At 32.7% G+C, this 19439-nt stretch overlaps 2 protein-coding genes across 4 annotated transcripts; both read right to left on the reverse strand.

The window, feature by feature from the left end:
• Positions 1-1115: 1115 nt before the first annotated feature.
• Positions 1116-8075, reverse strand: LOC25501566 (cyclin-dependent kinase F-4). Of its 3 annotated transcripts, none has more exons than XM_024772663.2 (19): positions 7919-8075; positions 6468-6728; positions 6343-6394; positions 5690-6254; positions 5524-5602; positions 5370-5438; positions 5191-5280; positions 4969-5107; positions 4573-4675; positions 4426-4478; positions 4244-4310; positions 3795-3903; positions 3157-3222; positions 2983-3051; positions 2794-2854; positions 2577-2693; positions 2263-2294; positions 2017-2092; positions 1116-1677 (listed from the first exon to the last, which is right to left on the reverse strand). In XM_024772663.2, the coding sequence occupies exons 4-19, from the start codon at positions 5695-5697 to the stop codon at positions 1460-1462; spliced, it is 1356 nt and encodes a 451-aa protein (XP_024628431.1). In that variant the 5' UTR covers positions 5698-6254; positions 6343-6394; positions 6468-6728; positions 7919-8075; the 3' UTR covers positions 1116-1459. The 3 variants fall into 3 exon arrangements, with proteins under 3 accessions (XP_024628431.1, XP_013446289.1, XP_039684714.1); XM_013590835.3 differs by having other exon boundaries at positions 7768-8047; XM_039828780.1 differs by having other exon boundaries at positions 6343-6728.
• Positions 8076-12588: 4513 nt separating this feature from the next.
• Positions 12589-18815, reverse strand: LOC25501567 (mechanosensitive ion channel protein 10). Its single transcript, XM_013590836.3, has 5 exons — positions 17557-18815; positions 14296-14419; positions 13894-14187; positions 13371-13573; positions 12589-13036 (listed from the first exon to the last, which is right to left on the reverse strand). The coding sequence occupies exons 1-5, from the start codon at positions 18771-18773 to the stop codon at positions 12766-12768; spliced, it is 2109 nt and encodes a 702-aa protein (XP_013446290.1). The 5' UTR covers positions 18774-18815; the 3' UTR covers positions 12589-12765.
• Between the last annotated feature and the right edge of the window lie 624 nt (positions 18816-19439).

The raw sequence follows: 19439 nt of genomic DNA on the forward strand, positions 1-19439 counted from the left end.
AGTAATCAACTATAGTTAGTTGATAAGTAAACTAGAGTTAGTAGCTTGGTTAGAAGTTAGTTAGAGGTAGTTACTCAAACTAATCTCTATATATAGGAACACTATTGTACTCATTCATTATCTTTTATCAATCTATTCATTTCTACAATGAGTTACTTTGAGTATCTCCCTCATGAGTACTCTTATGCTTGCTATCTTGCTTACATCTATGACTTTTCTCCCTATGATTCCATGATTCTTAACATTTACTAACATCTGCATAGCAAAATATACCTGGAACAGCCATCAAATATTGTTTATTGACTTGCATAATGTAGCTCTGTTATGCACATTTGATTAAATAATTTAAGTTTCATTAGTTTATTATCTTTACTTGTACAAATATCGTTTACTTGTAAAGCATGGTTGGGGGAAAAATAACATGGTTGGAAGAAAAAAAAAACACATTAAACCCTCTTCAAAGATCATGGCCCGACAAGAAGCACTACATAAATCATTACAATAGGTAGGATGATTTATAGCACGGAAAATTCTTAGTGGAAGAAAAATGAATGAATTGCAATATACGACATGCATGCATGAATTGCAATATACAAAACTTTCATCCATAACAATTTTATCTCTAATTTTAGCTGCTCTCTCTGCTAGTGCTGCAAGCTTGCATCCTTTAACATAAGGAGTTATTCTGAATTTCATTCCCCGTGTTGTTTATTGAATGGTTTATTCTAACTAATTTTCATAATTTGCTGAATTAAATTGATTTCAAAGTTTGATGAATTAAATTGATACGACAGACGTATTATATATGACAACCAATTATATTAATTTGGATTAGTTCGATAATTGGTTTACTTCACTACAACTAAAACAATCAATGCGCTAAAACTTGTACTAGTCATTAATTTTGCCAGCAAATTTTGGCCACACTTGATCAAATCAGCGAGCTACTTGAAAAAATAATCAGAAGTTATATACTTGAATAATTTGAAATTCATCGCGGCATAAGCTCTGAAGTGTGGTGAAGATGATGCGGGTTGAATACTCCTACCAGTTACCCCATTAACTGTTATACCACCCTTTACAATAGTGCATAGACATTGTGTTATAACAAATTGTTGAATATTCTATAATATTGAAATGCATTGAAGATTAAAAAGCCACTGCATAACTGTGTAACAGGATTTGGTGTACCATGTCATACTACACAAAGATAAAACATCATTGAAGATTAAAAAGCAACATCATAACTGCCTAACAGGATTTGGTGTATCATGTCACAGACATACTATACCAAGATATATGATAAAACATTTAACGGTAACAAAAGCAGGAATAGTATGTTAGATTTCACCAAAGCCATCGGGACAGGTGCAAACAGACATATTCTTGAAATATTTGTACTCTACATTCAAAATGTTGACCATCAAAGAATTTCCGAAGCAAGCAAATACTTGTCATCTCATCCAGCAACTTTTTTTGTGAAAGTTCTTCCAGTTGGAATCGGGTGGGAGGACCTGAGCAGAATGTTTCCAGATTCAGAAGTCCAGTTAACTCCGGCCTTCATTGGAGGTGGACGGGTTTGACCCAATGACTGTCTTCGAGTAGCAATTGACATGTTGGCCAACTTGTTGGCTGTTTCTGAAACACCACGAGCAGTTCTGCCCTTGTTTATAGAAGCTGCAATAAAAAAAAACTTAAACATTGAGCTTATTTTCAAAGCATAGAAGCAACTATCTAACACGCCTTTGGCAGTGAGAAGTTGCATAGCTGCTTCATGAACTTTTGTTCAAAATATTTATCTTGAACGAAAAACAACCACTTGAAATGATTATGCATGACAATTGGCTTAAATTGACTGAATGACTACTAGGATCATTATAAGCATTCATGTATTTTTATTGCATACCCCCACAAATACATTTAGATTCCTTTATTAATTTAATTCACCCACATTTTTCAGTAACGGCAATAAAAGTAAATATACAATAATAATTAACCATCAACATAAGTGCTTACTCGGACTGTCTTTTCCTGGCGGTCGATATTTTGATGGTTGAGTAGTCTTCACTGTTTTCTTATTTTTAGTTCCATCCTTCAGAAGAATCAGAAAAACAATATTAGCATGATCGAATTTAAGAAAACCAGTTTATAGAGAACAAAGATCTTGAGTTGTGTTTAAATGTCATGTGCCAAATAGGTAACTAATTCAAAAGCAGGATGAGATGAGTACAGGAGTAGAGAAAACAGAGAACAAATCATCACCTCGTTTGCCATATCCAGTTTCCTTTGCACACCTGTAATAGAAATGAATGAGAACCATGTTCTACACAGTCAACAAGAGAAACAAAGCATGACTCAAACAAAAAGGACTATTTTTTGTATTTATAGTCAAAACAGGAGAAACCTCAGCTTTATTCATTGTTTCCATCAGTTATAAATAAGCGATTTAAATAATGCATTGATATGCACATTTTCCAGCTTAAACAACAACAAATGACTCCAAACTACAAATGCCAGAGTAAAAAAAAAAACATTCATGCATTTAACCTATAAATGGTTGAAACAGATAAGATCACCTGGAGCTAAAGCAGGATGTAATTTGTTGGAAGAAAAATTAGTGGTCAATTTCGAATTGAGCAATCCACCAGAATATCTCTTGACCCCTTGCCGATCTACCGATCCCCTTATTCCTGCTGCAAAAATAGTATTACCAATTTACTGTTAGTATCCCCTCCCTCTAATTGAACCATAGCATGTCCGTAGCTAGCATGCAATATATATGAAATTACATACCAGATGGAGGAGTTCTTGTTACTCCTTTGGTGCGAAGCGATGGAGGAATGTAAAAGCAACTCTACAAATTATTTTAAATAAAAACAGTCAGAACCCAGCTTACCGAGAGCAAGATATAGTCTTGCATAGAAAAAATATAAATAATTTTTAAAAAAATGAATTGAAAGTATGAATTAGTTCAAAGAAAACCTTGAAGAAAGGATGTTGAAGGGCCTCTGCTGCAGAAGGTCTCTTGCAGGGATCCCATGAACAAAGTGACTACAGTTATAGAAAGGAAAGAACATTAGACAAAACACGGCACTCTATTAGTTGAGAAATGGAGGTCATGACTGAACTACTATCCAATGAATCATTACTACTTACTTTGATAAGGTTGATTGCATCATCGCTTCTGGATGGTATAAGTACAGAGAGATCTGCAGTAGCTACCTGTAGAAATAAATACATGGCATACAATAATTAGCTGAAGACAATACCGATCCTGGTATTATTTATTTATCACATTAAGGCCCATCTTAATATACATTTAGAAATATTATTTATGCATAGCACATTAATAATATTAAAATGTGCTAGTTGATAAATAATATTACAGCACCCATCTTTACGCTATTTATTCATACCAATACCAAGGTATTTAGGTAGTTCATAAATAAATAAATGATGTGTAAAATGTGCTAGTTGATAAATAATAATACAGTATACCCCTTTACACTATTTATTCATACCAATACCAAGGCATTTAGGTAGTTCATAAATAAATAAATGACATGTGTGACGTGTGGTACAAGTAATTTATCTATTAAGTTTAATAACAGTAGATTAGTAGAATCTTATATTACCACACATGTGACATGCCACAGAAAAGAGGTCAATGAGCGGCTACTTAATGAAAAGAGGTCAATGAGCGGCTACTTAATTGAAAGAGATCCCCCCCAATATAGCGAAAAAGAAGCTTCCGATTCTCTATTTAACGATACGTTCAAATTAAGAGAACTAACCTGTGGAAACTGATAGTTGATATCCCTAGAAAGTTTGAGTCCATCAGCCCAAGATTCAGCAGTTGGACTACCTATCACACCGCAAATTTTGTAGATCTCATCTGCTTCACTGCATGTACAGCCATAATGGAAGAGGTTTATTTCCAACCCAGTTATTACACAATATGGTTTAGATTCTGCTTGTAAAGATACTGTGCGGTATACTAATTACAGATGTCAACCAAATATTTGTGAAACTTGCGGTCAAATGTGCGAACATTAGTAACATTTTTAAGAGTAGAATGAGGTGCCATAAATTTGTGAATTCCCTAATAAATATTTATTTCCTTTATCCAATTAAAAAATACCATTGTCTGGGAAGCTGTCGAAGTAGAGAGAGAGAGAGAGAGAGAGAGAGAGAGAGAGAGAGAGAGAGAGAGAGAGAGAGAGAGAGAGAGAGACCGTCATACCTGGTACCCGGAAATAGAGGACGGAGAGTGAACAATTCAGCCATAATAGCACCCATAGCCCACATGTCTAGAAGATAAAAACAAATAAATTGTTAGTATGGTACTCATCATCATTACTATAAGTAATGCCACAGTAAAGATCATGATTTTTTATGTGCAATTATTCATTATCAGACACTTACCAACTTTGGAACTATAAAGGGAAGACTGAAGCAGGACTTCAGGAGCACGATACCTGACCATAGACCATTATACATGTCATTAATATACATCACACAGCGCATTATACATCTATAATATAATGATGAATTCAAGTTAAAGACACATACCACCGTGTTGAGACATACTCAGTATAGGGTGGTTGTGAGCTGATCTCTCGCACTAGGCCGAAATCAGAAACTTTAATAATATCCTTGGTGACTAACAAGTTTTCTGCAAAAGAGTACCATACCTTGAATCAAACAGAAAAATTTGCAGCAGAGTAACATAGATTACAACACACCAAACACCTAGTCTATATTTTTCTCATGATATGCAAATTCAATTAATCAGCAAGCCAAAACTACATTAAAAAAACAAAATTGAAAATATGACGAGTTAATGATAGAACAAACTGCTAATAATATACCCCTTACGTGTTATATAAAGTATAATTATAAATACAATTATGTTACCATTCTATCATACAAACTTTACCAAGACTACAAAAAGTCATGAAACAGTACCAGGCTTTAGATCACGATGGAAGTATCCACGCTGGTGCATGTATGCAAGACCTTGGAAAACTTGAAAGCACAAATTTCTAACTTCATCATCAGAAAACAGCTTTTCCCTTTTTTTCATAAGTTGGTAGAGGTTGCATTCCTGCAACATCCAAAATTGACCTGAAACAGTTAGTATTAGACTTGAAAACAGCCACCAGTATGCCATAAAATCCAGTCACTCACCATGTACTCAAAAACAAGGTACAGAATGTCACTTTCTCGAATAACTTCCTTCAGCTTCACGACATTCGAGTGATTCATTTTTCGTAATGACTGCCATAAGGGAAATTAAAGAATAAATACATGCAGAAGCATGAACGTATATAAAATAGGGCTTAGAAAAGAATAGTGAGTTGTGACACCTTGACTTCTCTCAGGTTTACACACTCCTCCCAAGAGTAATATTTCTTTTTCATTTTCTTGATAGCAACCTGTAATTTTATGACAAATTAGAATTAAACACACGATCCAACTTCACAAAGAATGACAATATTCTTCCAATTAAAGAATACTTACAACTTCGCCGCTTTGCTTATTAATGGCTCTCCAGACAATCCCAAATGTTCCATCACCAATTTCCTTAATTAATTTGTACCTTTGTTTGCGAAAGAAAGAACCATTAAATAAGGATATTCGACAATAAAATTTTAAAGAAATATCAATTTCTGTAAAAGATAATCACCTTTCCATTGTTCCAACTGAACCCAAAGCAGCTCTTTATTCAAAAGATAGGTGATATTTAACTCTAGTAGACAATGCTGAGAAAGGAGTATAAAGTGTTAAAGATATCTGCTGGTCCAGCAAATTGCCAAACTCCACAGTCAATTCTTTGTTTGGCAAAAAGCAGAAACTTTCTGATGGAAGGGCTGCAAAGCCTTATTGATCAATACTTTAATAGACCTGTGGCTTTGTAATGGTAGAAGGTCGTAGGAGGTAGAAATGAATAATTACTGGAGATCATAATTGCAATTCCTAGGTCTAACCGAAATGATTGACCAAAGCTACAAGATAAACTCTAGCCAAAATCACCGTAACCCAACACTTCAGAACTTCAATAATAGCCACTTCATCTAGTCTACGTAGGCGTTATTAAAGAAATTTCAGGTAAAAGATGTTTTCTCATCAGCAAAACCCAACAGGATAACGAGACAATTATTTAAAACTATAATCTGCACTGTTTCAATGCAATTGCTTATCCAACATTAAAGATGCAGGCAGTATCAGACACCAGTTTATCTACTTCATTCCTGTAGAAGAAAGAAAAGGTTGAGTTATCTTTTAGTAAACAAAAGCAGATGAAGGTGATATAGAAGTGCCACATGATAGATCTCTTACCCCAGAAGTGGATTGTTCAGATGTTTCAACTGGATGTTGGGTCAGCAATGCACTGTCAGAGGAACACTTGTCAAGAAACAAATCTTTTTAAAGGTTTCTTTCAAAGAAGAAGAATAGATTCTTACTTGTACACTTTCCCTAAAGATGCAGCACTTCTCTCAGAAAAAACAAGCATCACACACACTGTGCTGACCATTAAAGGAGAACACACAACTAAGTGGAATTAACAAAGGAAACCGGAATAAATTCTCCAAGGATGAGGAATCGCCAGTTGAGCATTTTTTGTAATGAAAACAAGCAATACTTGTGGCAGCTGGACCAGAAAAGAACTCCATCCATGTTTCATAAAATAAATCAGGAACCTTAAGATTCAAATGCAGATCGACCTGCAATAAGATAACACAAGCAAACCTTAGATTAGATTATTAATTCTATGCCGTAAATACACATAGTCAACCTAAATAGAAACCTAAACAAAAAATTGGAAAGACAACGAATCAAATAGATTCCAATGCTATAAGATCATCAAAATTAATACAGCATGAAGCATCAACACCCAACTAAAATTCATTCAATCAACAGTTAATAATGGTGGCTTTAGGGTGAAGGTTCAATTATGCCCCTCAACGATGAACCATACAAAATATACTGTTGGATTTAGTCAATGTCTCGGCATTATTGAGAGAAGAAAATGAGAGCATCTACACATGTTTACACACAATACTGCTCCTATCTCTTCAAATTTAATGGTCAAATTTCACAAGTTCCAGATTTTTCACTGAGGTTCAATGAAAATTTAATGCCCAATGCACTAAAGCTCCCACGTATGGAGGGTTCGGGTAAGGGTCCCACCATTTTGGTATATTGTACGCAGCCTTATCCTGATTTTTCTAGTAATACCGGCTGGTCTCTATCATAATGCCGTGCCAAGAAACGGAAACACAAGCGAGAAACAGAGTCATGCATATTCAACCAATACCCAAAAATTAATTCAAAAGAAAGCATAAAATTCTAAAAATTGTCTATCCAACAAAAGATCAGAAAAGCCCAAAATCATTTAAATAGTCATATGTTCCTAAATTGATTTTCTTTTATCTTTTGAAATCATACTGCTAAATTCCTACTCATCAACAGAGTTTTCTGCCATAATCCCCCATTTCCATTCATTTTTCATTTCTTAAAATTACATTAAGAAATTATAATCATTTTGCAGCTTACCCTTTAAGCTACCCTTATAATTCATTTTAGATTCCACCGGTGAGGGACTTAACCTTATTCTAAAAGCTACCATGGTCGTAATTTAATTTGGTTTTCCAAAATCGATATTAACAAGAGAGACTTAAAAACCAGCTAGAGACTTTGCAATGATAAATCCAGAAACTATAATGAATAAAAAGTGTGGCGTGGAACCTAAACTGGACCTACCAATTCATAAATCACAAAACGATAACCGTTCCTCGATCCAAAAAACAAAAACTGAATTGCATTGTAGTGTAGTGTTTAAATTCCAAAATTTGAAGGATCTGAGGGTGAATTGAATGGAAAGAGAATGGATCAAGAGAGAGAGAGAGAGTACCTGAGGATTAAGGGGAAGGAAGATGGATGAAGACCGTCTCGAAGGACGGGAAGAAGGAAGGAAGGAAGATTTGTTGTTCTGTCTCTCTCTCTCTCTCTCCTTTTACCACCAATCACCAACCTCTTTTCTTCCCTTTTTCTCTTCTCTTTTATTTTCCCCTTTATACCCTCGCCCCCATTTGTGGTCACATGTTAATGTTAATTCAAGAGTTAATAACACACGCATAGGAGAGCTGTCAAATTTGGGCCGGGTCGGGCCTAAAAATCAGCCCAAAACATACTTGGGCTTTTTTGCCCATACAAAAACGGGTCGGGTCGGTCCATCATTACTATTTGATTTGATTTTCTGAAAAAAATTATCAACTATTTTAAAATTTAAATGAATGAATTTTGCTTAAAGTTTTAAACAATTTACAGTTTATAAACTATTAATTTGATTTAATTGAATGAATAATATAGAGTTTCATCAATATTCAATGTTAATGTTAAAATTACTTACACTTTTATGTTCATCCAATCATATTTTAGGAAAAATTTATGGTGAATGACTAATATATAAAAATTATATAAAAAAACGTGAATAAATTTTAAAAGTAAAAAATAAACGGACCGGGCCGGGCTGGTATGGCCCACATGGGCCGAGCCAGACTGACCCATTTATGTAGTTGGGCCTCTCGAGCCGGGCCAGCCCATTTGACACCTCTACATAGGAGTACTCAAGTCAAGATTATGTTTCAAAATAACATTATTCATAGGGGTATACATAGGTTGGGTCAACCCGAAAAACCTGGTCAAACTCACCCATTAAAAGTTGGTTGGATTGGGTAATTGGTGAGTATGGATTTAAAAATTGAAAACTCATAAAAAATCACGGTTTCAGGTAAAGTCACACCCAAACCCAATTAACCCATTTATCAAACAATGCCAACATTTTTATTTTTATATTCATTAGAAAGAAGGAGGATACAAAATATTTTGGTCATTTTGTCAACAAAAAAAATTGGTTATAAATCAAGTCTAATTTCTCATATTGACACAATCATTTTATATTGAAAATAAAAAATATGCTAGAGTTACAAATTTGAATGTTGTACTTTTAGGTTATTTTGATGGTAATGCAACTTTAGATTATTTCAAGTATTTTATGATGAAATTTATTACTTGATATTATCATTTATTATTTTTATACATTAAAATATACAGTGAAAATAAGTTACACAATATTTTTTTAGAAAATAAAAAAGTTGGGTATTTTTTATGAAAAAAAATATGCATTTAATATTAACAAAAAATAAATAAAACAATACTCTGGGTAACCCACTACCCAAACCGAAAATTAGTGGGTTTACCCAAACCGGTCCAATAGTATAACGGATGATTATTTTACCTCACCTTAACCGGAGTACCCTCTATGGTTCGGGTCTTGGGTTTGGTCAAACCCAACCCAAACCGACCCACGTACACCCCTAATTATTCATTATGAACTTCATTAACCAAAATAGATATGTAACTTGTTTATCAAAATAATCTTTGAGAAATTTTTAGCTAAACTCTTACCCAACACATCTTTCTTACACCTAACCAATTAAAATCTGACACCCCATTAAATAATAAAAAAAATTAATATGAGAATTTTTTCTCATTATTTTTAATATTTCTCTCTCTTTTTTCCACTTTCCTTAATCGACAAGACCCACCCACCACCATTTATGTTTTCATTTCATTAATTAAAATCACACTTTTTTTAAAGTTAATAACATGTGTCATTTTTTATTGGTTGGGTGTAAGAATGATGTGTTAGGTGAGAGTTCATGCAAGAATATCTCATAATCTTTTGCGTTAAAATAATATTTTAAATCTGACATTAACTCTTTTTTTCATAGGAATTGATATGAAAGTAAGTAAATGCTCTCTTCGGTCATTTTTATAAAAGATAAATAAGTCAATTAAAGTTGATTGTTCAAAATGTAGGTCAAATATATTAAATATATTAAGCAACTAACAAAACATTTTGGCGTCAATGACTAAATTAATTAACAAAACACAATATTATGGACCACTTTAGAATTTCAAACATTAAAAGACTATTGTGCTTTCTTAATACACATTTAAAGACAAAAATAATTATTTGTCCATAGTTTTACATTATCAACCAACTAGAAAAAATATTTCCAACTATGGTTTCTAATATGTCATGTCATATAATTAACTACAAAATATTTTTATGATTTAATAGAATACAAGATGTTCGTCCTATGTAAGTCATTTGCTACTTTTCAATTTATTTATTTTTTTGGTTGAATAAGATGGAATATTAAATCTCTTTTTCATCTTGGATAAGACTAACGTCCTCACAATTTGAACATGAATTAATTTAATTGCAATAAAAAAATTGTTCCATGTTGTAACAACATGGTGTTGTAATCAATAATCATAATTGAACAATTAGATTGTTCTAACTAAAAACACACCGTTTTCAATCTCAATTGTTTGATGTGAGATGAACAATTCAGATTGAAAACTGCGTGATAATTTTACAGCAACAAAACTTGGTCCTAAAAAATTAAAGTTTTGTGTAAGAAAAATGGTTTTGCATCATACACACAAGTGTTTTTTCATCATTAGATGAAGAAAAAGTCACGTCATATTTATTTAATTCTTTGGTGAGATTTATTGATGTAATGGTAGAAACTAGCGCGTACATGATGTAAAACTTGTCTCATTTGTATACTATGGAATTAATCTAAAATTTAATACAAATTATTCTAAAAAAATGTGAAGTTTTTTAAAACATAAAACTCGGTATCAACTTAATGATCCTTACACCAATTTGATGGTTTAAATGAATTCCACTTAATACTTTATATTATTTTACATTTCCCAAATATTTAAACAACTCAACTGTATTTTTTAAATATTTATACAACCCATCAAAAACTCTAAAATAGGTCCCACTGGACCCACAATATACCCCCTACTTATATTTTACATTAATATATAACACCTTTTAAGATCAAATTTTAATTTTATATTAACTTTAAAATCCGACAAAGCACAAAAGCATCGTTGTTTTGTAGGGGAACGATTTCTATCGCAGGACATTGACAAAATTTGAAATGTCGTGCATATTCTAACACATGTTGTCTTTGCCTTAGTGAAGACACGGTAGAAATCTATCGATGTGCACGCTCTTAGAGCATAAATATGTATCTTTTTGCACGGTAGTTTCACAATAACCAATGCCACCATGTGATGGTTGGATTAGGCAAGTGTACAAAATCGTTTACCAAGTAATAAAGTGATAAGTAAATGATTTATTTCTAACATTGCAGTCTCTTTGATCAGATTTGACAGCTTGTTAGGAATTGGCTTTGTATTTACTCAGCGGATCTGTCTAATATTTTGGATCATTTTTATCAGTTTGGTACCTCTTCAGGTTATGCTAAATTAATGTGTTCTTTCATGCATATGAATTGGTTCTTGGGTTATTTGAAAGGAAAGAAAATGATAGACTATTTAATGGTAAATAAAAGTCTCATCTTTAGCTTATGGAGAATATTAAACTTCTTTCTTTCTGGTGGATTAAAGTTCAATTTGGTTTTTATAATTTGTGTCAATTTTTTTTTTTTGAACCAGCAAAGTTTTATTAAAAACCAAGTCTCTGCGCAAGACAAACAAAGACCGGTGTTACAGAAGGTACAAACTAAAGGCTCCGTATATAGGCGGAACATCCGAAAACAAACACCAACAAAGACACCCTTGCGATCAACACCCAAAAGGACAACACCCACCAAAATAAACATCACCCCCTAAAACTGACTCCTATATTAACCGACCATTAAATAAACGACATCCATAACACTCATCGCCACTACTCACCACAAACGAACACCCTAGCAAGAGAGAAACCAGTCCTCAATACCAACACCGAGTCACATCCAAAGAACTTCTTTTCTAAAGATCAATCAGCTTCCACCACTGCGCAATCTCTGGTCCACCGATACAACACCAAAAAAAGCCCAAAACCAAACTTGAACCAAAGAACTGACTCCCGATCTCGAATCAAAAGCGATCGTCCCACCAGACTTCAAAACCAAATCAGAAGGGCACCCCTTACCCCCGGTCCACCAGAGAAACACCGTAGCCAACCAAACCATAATGCCACTAGACTCCAACTCAAAATCCAACACACAATAAGTAAGACGGGCGACATGATTGGCGGTGGAGCAAACATCAATCAAAAAGGAAAAAACACTCAGCTCGAAGGACACACACCCTCAAAATACCCTAAACACCTTGACAACCCACAACTCAAATAAGAGCTAGCGACAACGAGTATGAACCCGAAAAACAGAGGCGGCCTCCAATAGAAATCACCCACGACAACCACCCTCATTTGTTTGTTTGGGTATTAGCTAATTAGTGCTTCAAACTGTTGAACTTATGTTGTATTTTTGACTAACTTCTCTGACACATCTTATGTTAGGATGACATGTTGTTGGTAGTAATATATTTCATTTTGATCTTTTAAAAAATATATAAAAAATGATATAGCTATCCATACATAAGTATTAAATTAAGTAATTGTAACAAAAGTTAATCTTTTTGAGAGGAACAAAAGTTAATCTAATTATATAAAAGCACACAAACGAAGATAAAATAAAACAAGAGTAAAAATATGGCAACCGATCCTATTCATTAATTAATTACTTAATAACAAATGCCACCATAGTTTAGTGCAAATTAAGCCAAGCTTATGAGAGATGAAGTTTGAACAAAAGATAAATATATAAGTTTTTGGTTGATGATTATTATGGTAATTCATTCTAAAAATAAGATGAGTTTGTTTCATGATTGAAACAAAACTCTACCATTTCCAATATTCATTTGAGTGAGATGGATTTCTTGAGGGAGAAGATGGTACTTGATACCATGAATCTCAAACATCTTTTTCAACTCCAAGAGAAGTTCTGATATCCTAGTGCTTCTTTCACCATAGTTCTGATGGTTAATGGTGTGTGTTACACATAAACACAGCTTTAACTTGTCCACTTGATCTATTTGTTTTGCCATCACACTATGCTTTGGATTCCAATACTTTGGTTTACTCTCAATGTACCTAAATTCACAATTAATTAATAACCGTCAAAATAGCAACAAAAAAATTAAAATTGATTGTGTTACTTAGGTATAATTTCAAGTTTAAATTAATTAACTTTCTCTATCACACACACCGTAAACTCTAAACTCGATGATAAATAGAAAAACAATACACTGTGAGCTTCGGTCCTCTTTGTAATAAAAAAAAAAAACAAAAAAGATAATGCATTCGGAGAGGTAAATTCAACTAACTAAAAAATGTTTTGTTTACTTTTTTTGCATCTCTTAATTTTGAATCGGATTGTTTCTAAAAAGTTCACTCATAAGAAGAACAATAAATAAAGAAAACTTACATTTGTATTGATTTCTTGAGTGCAATGATAGTCTCTATAGGAGTTGTAACATCAATGGTGAAATCAATTGCATCACTCATTTCTGGACTCCTATAAAAATTGCTTATTGGCCTAGTGAGCAAGACTGCATTAGGGTAATATATTTTCTCATTGTCATATCGAAGAAACACTGTTGTCAAGATATTCATTTCTTCCACAATCATCTGTAAATAATTAGAGTACATGTGATGTGAGTAGATATAAACAAATGTGGATATATATAAACGAATATAATATAAATATCTTGGAACTTGTCTAATCAACGTTTTAAAAGTGTAAAAATTGATGTTATCAATATAAATGTTTTTTTTTGTTTTTTGTTTTCTTGCAACACTAGTTAGCATGACTCTTTATACAAAATCAAAATACGGACGATCTGATTTTTATCCAGCGACTAAGAAATGTTAACTACACTCACCAAGAATTTGGACTACATCGAAATCCAAATCCTTGAGCACAAATTAGAGGTTGTGAAATTACATACCTGGACACCATCAATGACACAACGGTCTCCAATGTCAAAAGGGTGCATGATGAAGACAAAGATGATAGCTTCCAAGACAGTTTTGCAAGTGCCTTGGAATGCAACTCCTATTAAAACAGTTTGTGTGATACAGAACAATATTATCTTCATTGTAGCAACTTCCATCACCAAAAGGGTCACAATTATTATTATCACACACACAACACAACTTGCTAATTTGTGAAGTTGTTGCACTGCTGTTTTGGTATCATTCAGTGATTGTGCTAGTGCTTTTCTTTCATAATAAGCTCGAATCTGATTACAAATTCAATGACCATTAATTAATTTGATAAATAACTATTGTAATAAAAAAAGTGACACAAATTGATATTCACAAGTGATAAATTTTCAAGCAAGACTTACCACCCAATTTCTAAAGGAAGATCTGCTAATCTTCCCAGTTTCAAGGGCACCTTCAAAGAGTGGAAATATGGTGTGTATCTCAACCCTCTTCAAAAATCTCATGAGATCGACTTCTTCAATATACCTTCAATACATTAGAAAATACTATTTATGAAAACATAAGGTGGAAATTACTGTGTTACATAGTAGTATAGTACTCCTTCATCTTTGATCTTTTAAATTATTATTTTTTCTTCCAAAAACATCGATATTGTTTTACGAAACCAAGACACAACTAATCATGTTTTTTCCTTTGCGCCCTTACAAAAAAAAAAACATGCATATGTAGAAATTAATTTGTTTTTTTTACAAATTATTTATCTGTTGTATTTTTGGGGTCGACATACACTCGTGTGGTTTTAGTAGTTAGGTTTATATGGCCCCCAATTTTTATGTAATTTTTCTCTTTTTTAATAATATTTACGAGCATTCGACAAAAGATTAGAGTATAGGGTACCAACTTAGTTCAAAGCCACTCTTTTTTATGTTATTTTGCTCTTGCCTTATAAAAAAAAATTATATGTTGTATTTTGTACACTCACTTTTGGCATCTATACATGCACACCTTGTGTGTATAGTTACACTCTTACAATTTCATTATAAAAAAAAAATAGTTCAATGCACCAAAAATCTTCAACTTATTTCTTAAATTTTAAAAAAAAAAAACTGATGTTCGATCCAAGAACCGATTAATATCAGAGACCAATCACACTCTCCACTAACGGGGGGACCATTCAAAGACAGCAAAATTCTCATAATTGTTGACCTAAAATTGTGCCAATTAGTGGGCTTGAACCCACGACTAATATATAGCTATATTTGGAGTCGTTACCTGATCTAATATTAGTTGTAGGATACGAATGAGAAACAAAACAGATCATAGGAGTGATGGATGGTGCTTGGAGTTGGGACCATAGACAAAAATGGTCTTTCCTACTTTAGTGCTAATTGTTAATGACAAAGGAATTGGACACTGACATAGCACTATATACTATATTATATATCATGCGGTGAGTTTGGTCATAGGTGGTATAAAAACTCAACCCAAGTAATTGGATGGTAGGGTTGGATTGATTCAGTCGGTGTCATGAAAAGATAAAAAAATAATCTGACCGATGAAAATGTTTCATTTTGTTTGGACTTGGTTAAAAAAATGGTCAGAATCAGAGCACTTCCATGAGCACTAAAAATCCCACAATATGGACCATTTGAGCAGAATATTAAATGCAATGTAGAAATAAATGGAGCCTGTGAAGAGAATGAACCAGAAGAGTAGTTATTATTCAAATATTGGAGCCAATAGGTATGAGTTTGTGACATTTTGGTTTTGGTGTGGATGGAACCTTGTGGTCCAAACCCCATTCACCCAATTCGCAGTGGATTACAGGTAGGGTGGTGATCATAACCCCTATGAGTGTTTTCTACTATGATATAGAAGGGGACATTATTGATGAATATAATAATATCACATTCTTCAATCCACTGGCAATGGCGATGGATATAGTAAGTTATACTAGAACTTTATCTTCCACTTTAATCATTCAGTGGTAGTGAATGGAAAAATAAAAATGAAACACGTTTTTGCATCCATTTGTCACATTGCATATTTCTTTGCAAAAATAGTAGTTAAAAGTCTCTAGGTAGTAATAAAGTAGTATAATGTACATTTTTCACATGATATGCTTATCTATACCTATCTACATCTTGGGTTATCAAACTCAAGATTTTACTTAAAAAATCGTAAAATCGCAATCAAAATTGATGGATTCTACCAAAACAAAAATAATACTAAATATATATCATAAATGACTCAAAGTTTCAAGTCCACAAATTACTTAAAGTTAACGAAAGCTTGATGAAGCTGATTAAAGACAAAATTGAAACAAAAGGTGATGATTGAAGACGGAATGGAAGGAAACGATGTGGCCAAGTTTGGTCCATTTTGAATGGAAGGAAACAAGCGCAGGTGGTGAAAGGGTGGAAAAAAAAAAAACATTGGTTTGAATTAATTTAAAGAACCATGTCAATTTACAAACCGGGTCAAAATTGACCCATATAAAAAATATCAAAATCCTTGAAAAATCTGCAATCTTGCAAGGATTTACGATTTTGTGCAATTTTAATAGGATTTTGCTTGTATTTGAATTTGCAATGGATTTAGATCGACGAAGGTGAATAAAGTCGAAAAATCCTATATTTTAGAATTTAAATCGCGATTTTGATAACAATGCCTACACCAATATATCAAGATGATATATAATTTTGGTGTAATGCTTTTTCTTTCCATTATGTACTTTATTTAAATAATTTTGTTTGCCATTTTATCCTCATCTATAATATTGTTTAAATTTTAATAGAAAAATTAGTTAAATTTCATTAAAATAGAAACATTGTCTTATTAAAAAAATAACTATATGCACTATAAAGGGGTTTATTTTGATCTTAATAACCATTTTTCATTTGTAGATTAAGGTATGTTTTGATAGAGGTCTTTAGAGAGGATGTGAGAACTTACTTTTCATTTTAAAAAAAGGTTACTATAAAAAAAATTAAAAATGAATTAAGTATGATTAAAATATTATATGATATTCTCTAAAGTTTTAGGTTCGATTATCTTTAGTGTCAATTTTGATAGACTAATTTGGTTTGAAAAAGAATAACATTATCATTTATCATTTTCTTTCAATAGTTATTAAGTTTCGTTATTTCAACTTTTTTTAAATATCAAATGTATATGAAAATGAAAATATAAAGTTAGCCTTCCAAATTAGTCTTTCCTCCAAAACCTTCCAAAATTCATTTCTCAAACACACACCGAGTTTTTTTTTGTTTTTTTAAGTCTAACTACCTCACTATTGGTTACTACATATTTCAAGTCTATTTTATTTTTTTGGTAGATAGACGAAATGAAAAATAAACATTAAAACTCACATACAAGTGGATGATCGGAGTTTGAACCTCACTAAGAATGTCTCACCTAACAATTTTAGCGCTTTTATCGGTTGTAGACTACATATTTCGAGTCTAACTAGTTTAGATACAGTACTTTATTAAAATTTCAATTTCATAAAGACCAAAAATGAATTTTAACAGCCATTCGAAAGAAGAAGAAGAAACAAAAAAACTCCAATTTTAACATCTCCAACACTTGAGAAAACAATTAGAAACCAAATTCATATTTTTGTCACATTTTATAGCAACTTAGAAGTAAAATATACTTACTTGGCACCAGGTTTGGCAACATTGTTGAAAATCTTCTGAGCACAAGTTCTAGCTTCCCATTCACTACTAATCTCACTTTCACTGTTACCAAAATCATCAATAGTCCTAGAAATAGTTGACAAACCAGAAGACCTAACATAATTAACAAGCCTTTTAACACTCCAAACAGAACCACTACTCTCCATACTAAGTTTCTTCAACTTCTCCATATCAATCCTCCTTGAACCAAATCTCTTCATCTTCTTCCACCTCCCCACACCCGGCGGCATCGTCTTTGAACCCTTCAAAGGATGCTCTTTCGATACTTCCTCGCCATTTTCGACCGGTGGACCCGACAATGCATCCAACACATAATGATGAAAAACACTTTCTTTCATTCTATCAAAATATGTTGTCACATGAAATGATGAAGCTAACATTTTTACCAAAACAATTTTGACTAACCAAATGGTTGCACCAATTAAAACAGCAACAAGTGCTTGAAACACTTTGTTGAGGAATTTATGGTTTTTCTTTTGGACATCATCGAAAACGACACTCCAATATGAGAGTAAAACAAGACCTAACCATAAACAATTACGAATGCTGTTCCTTAAACCATAGATGAAATATAAAACTTTTTCTCTTAGCATGAAGTTTCTTTCGATAAAGAAAACGGTGAAACTAACTAACCAACTTGAAAACAAACGGCCACTAAATGTTACCATTGCCATTAAACACCATCTCCAAACCTCTAACCCTAATAAATGCATGTTTGTTATTCCTCTTATTGTGACAGAACAAACCAAACATGTTAATATGTTTAGAAATAATATCCATTCAAAAACAAGTCTCCACTTTACTTTAAATTTTTTCTTTTTGTTGTGTGACTTCGAATCACGCAAAACCTCTTCGTCCTCATCCTCTGATTCTTCTTCCTGGTATTCATAGTCGCTGTCATCTTCGACATCGGAAGAGATCTTGTATATAGGTAATTGAGTGTCTTCTTCTTCAGAGGTAGGTAGTTTGTTGCGAGGTGGATGGTTGTATTCAAGGATTCGAGATTTGGGTTTGGAAAAGCTTAGACGGGTAAGGGTTTTTGCTCTTGAGGGATGTTTAGGCTTCTCTTGATGAGGTTCAGTGTAGTGGTGAGTTTCAGTGTCCATAGTAGAAGGTTTAGGGTTGGGTTGTTGGTCAAGGAAGAGAACAACTTGAGGTTCGGATTCAGCAGTGTCCATTTTAGTTGTATAATACTACCGGGATGTAAGATATATATACAAGAGTGGAGATATATATATATATATAGACGTATAGTAGTACATATTAATATACTCATATCTTTTGGTGACACCAAATAAATGTTATCCCCTAAAAAAAAAATGTTATGGAAGGAAACTTTTAATATGTATCCGAAGCAACAGTGGACCTAATAATTTTTAGTAAATTTTAATAAAGTATTAGATAAATTTATTCTTTATTTTTTTATTGATATAAAATTTATTTATTTATTTACTAAAAATGATAAGATATATATTTAAATAATTTTTTAGTTATTCATGCAAGTATAAACTTTTTGTTTCAAAAAATGTAAATATAAACTTTTATGAAAAAGTCACTCTCAAAGGTGTCAATCCTCAAAAACATATTGTGGTTTCCAACGCATGCATTACAAACAATTTTATAAGTATGTGCAGAAGATCAAGAACGATCAATATGAATCTTGAGATATCTTTAAAATGTGATTTGATCTAAAGATCGTAATTCGTTGACTACAACGACTATATGGTGCTCTTATCAAATTTCATTGATTACTACTATACAAATCATTCAAAGGTCCAACCACATATGTAAGTCATGAGCAGGACAAATGAATCACCATATCGAACTAAGAGCAACTACTCAAA

This window comes from Medicago truncatula, chromosome 8, assembly GCF_003473485.1.
Source record: "Medicago truncatula cultivar Jemalong A17 chromosome 8, MtrunA17r5.0-ANR, whole genome shotgun sequence".
Lineage (NCBI taxonomy): Eukaryota > Viridiplantae > Streptophyta > Magnoliopsida > Fabales > Fabaceae > Medicago > Medicago truncatula.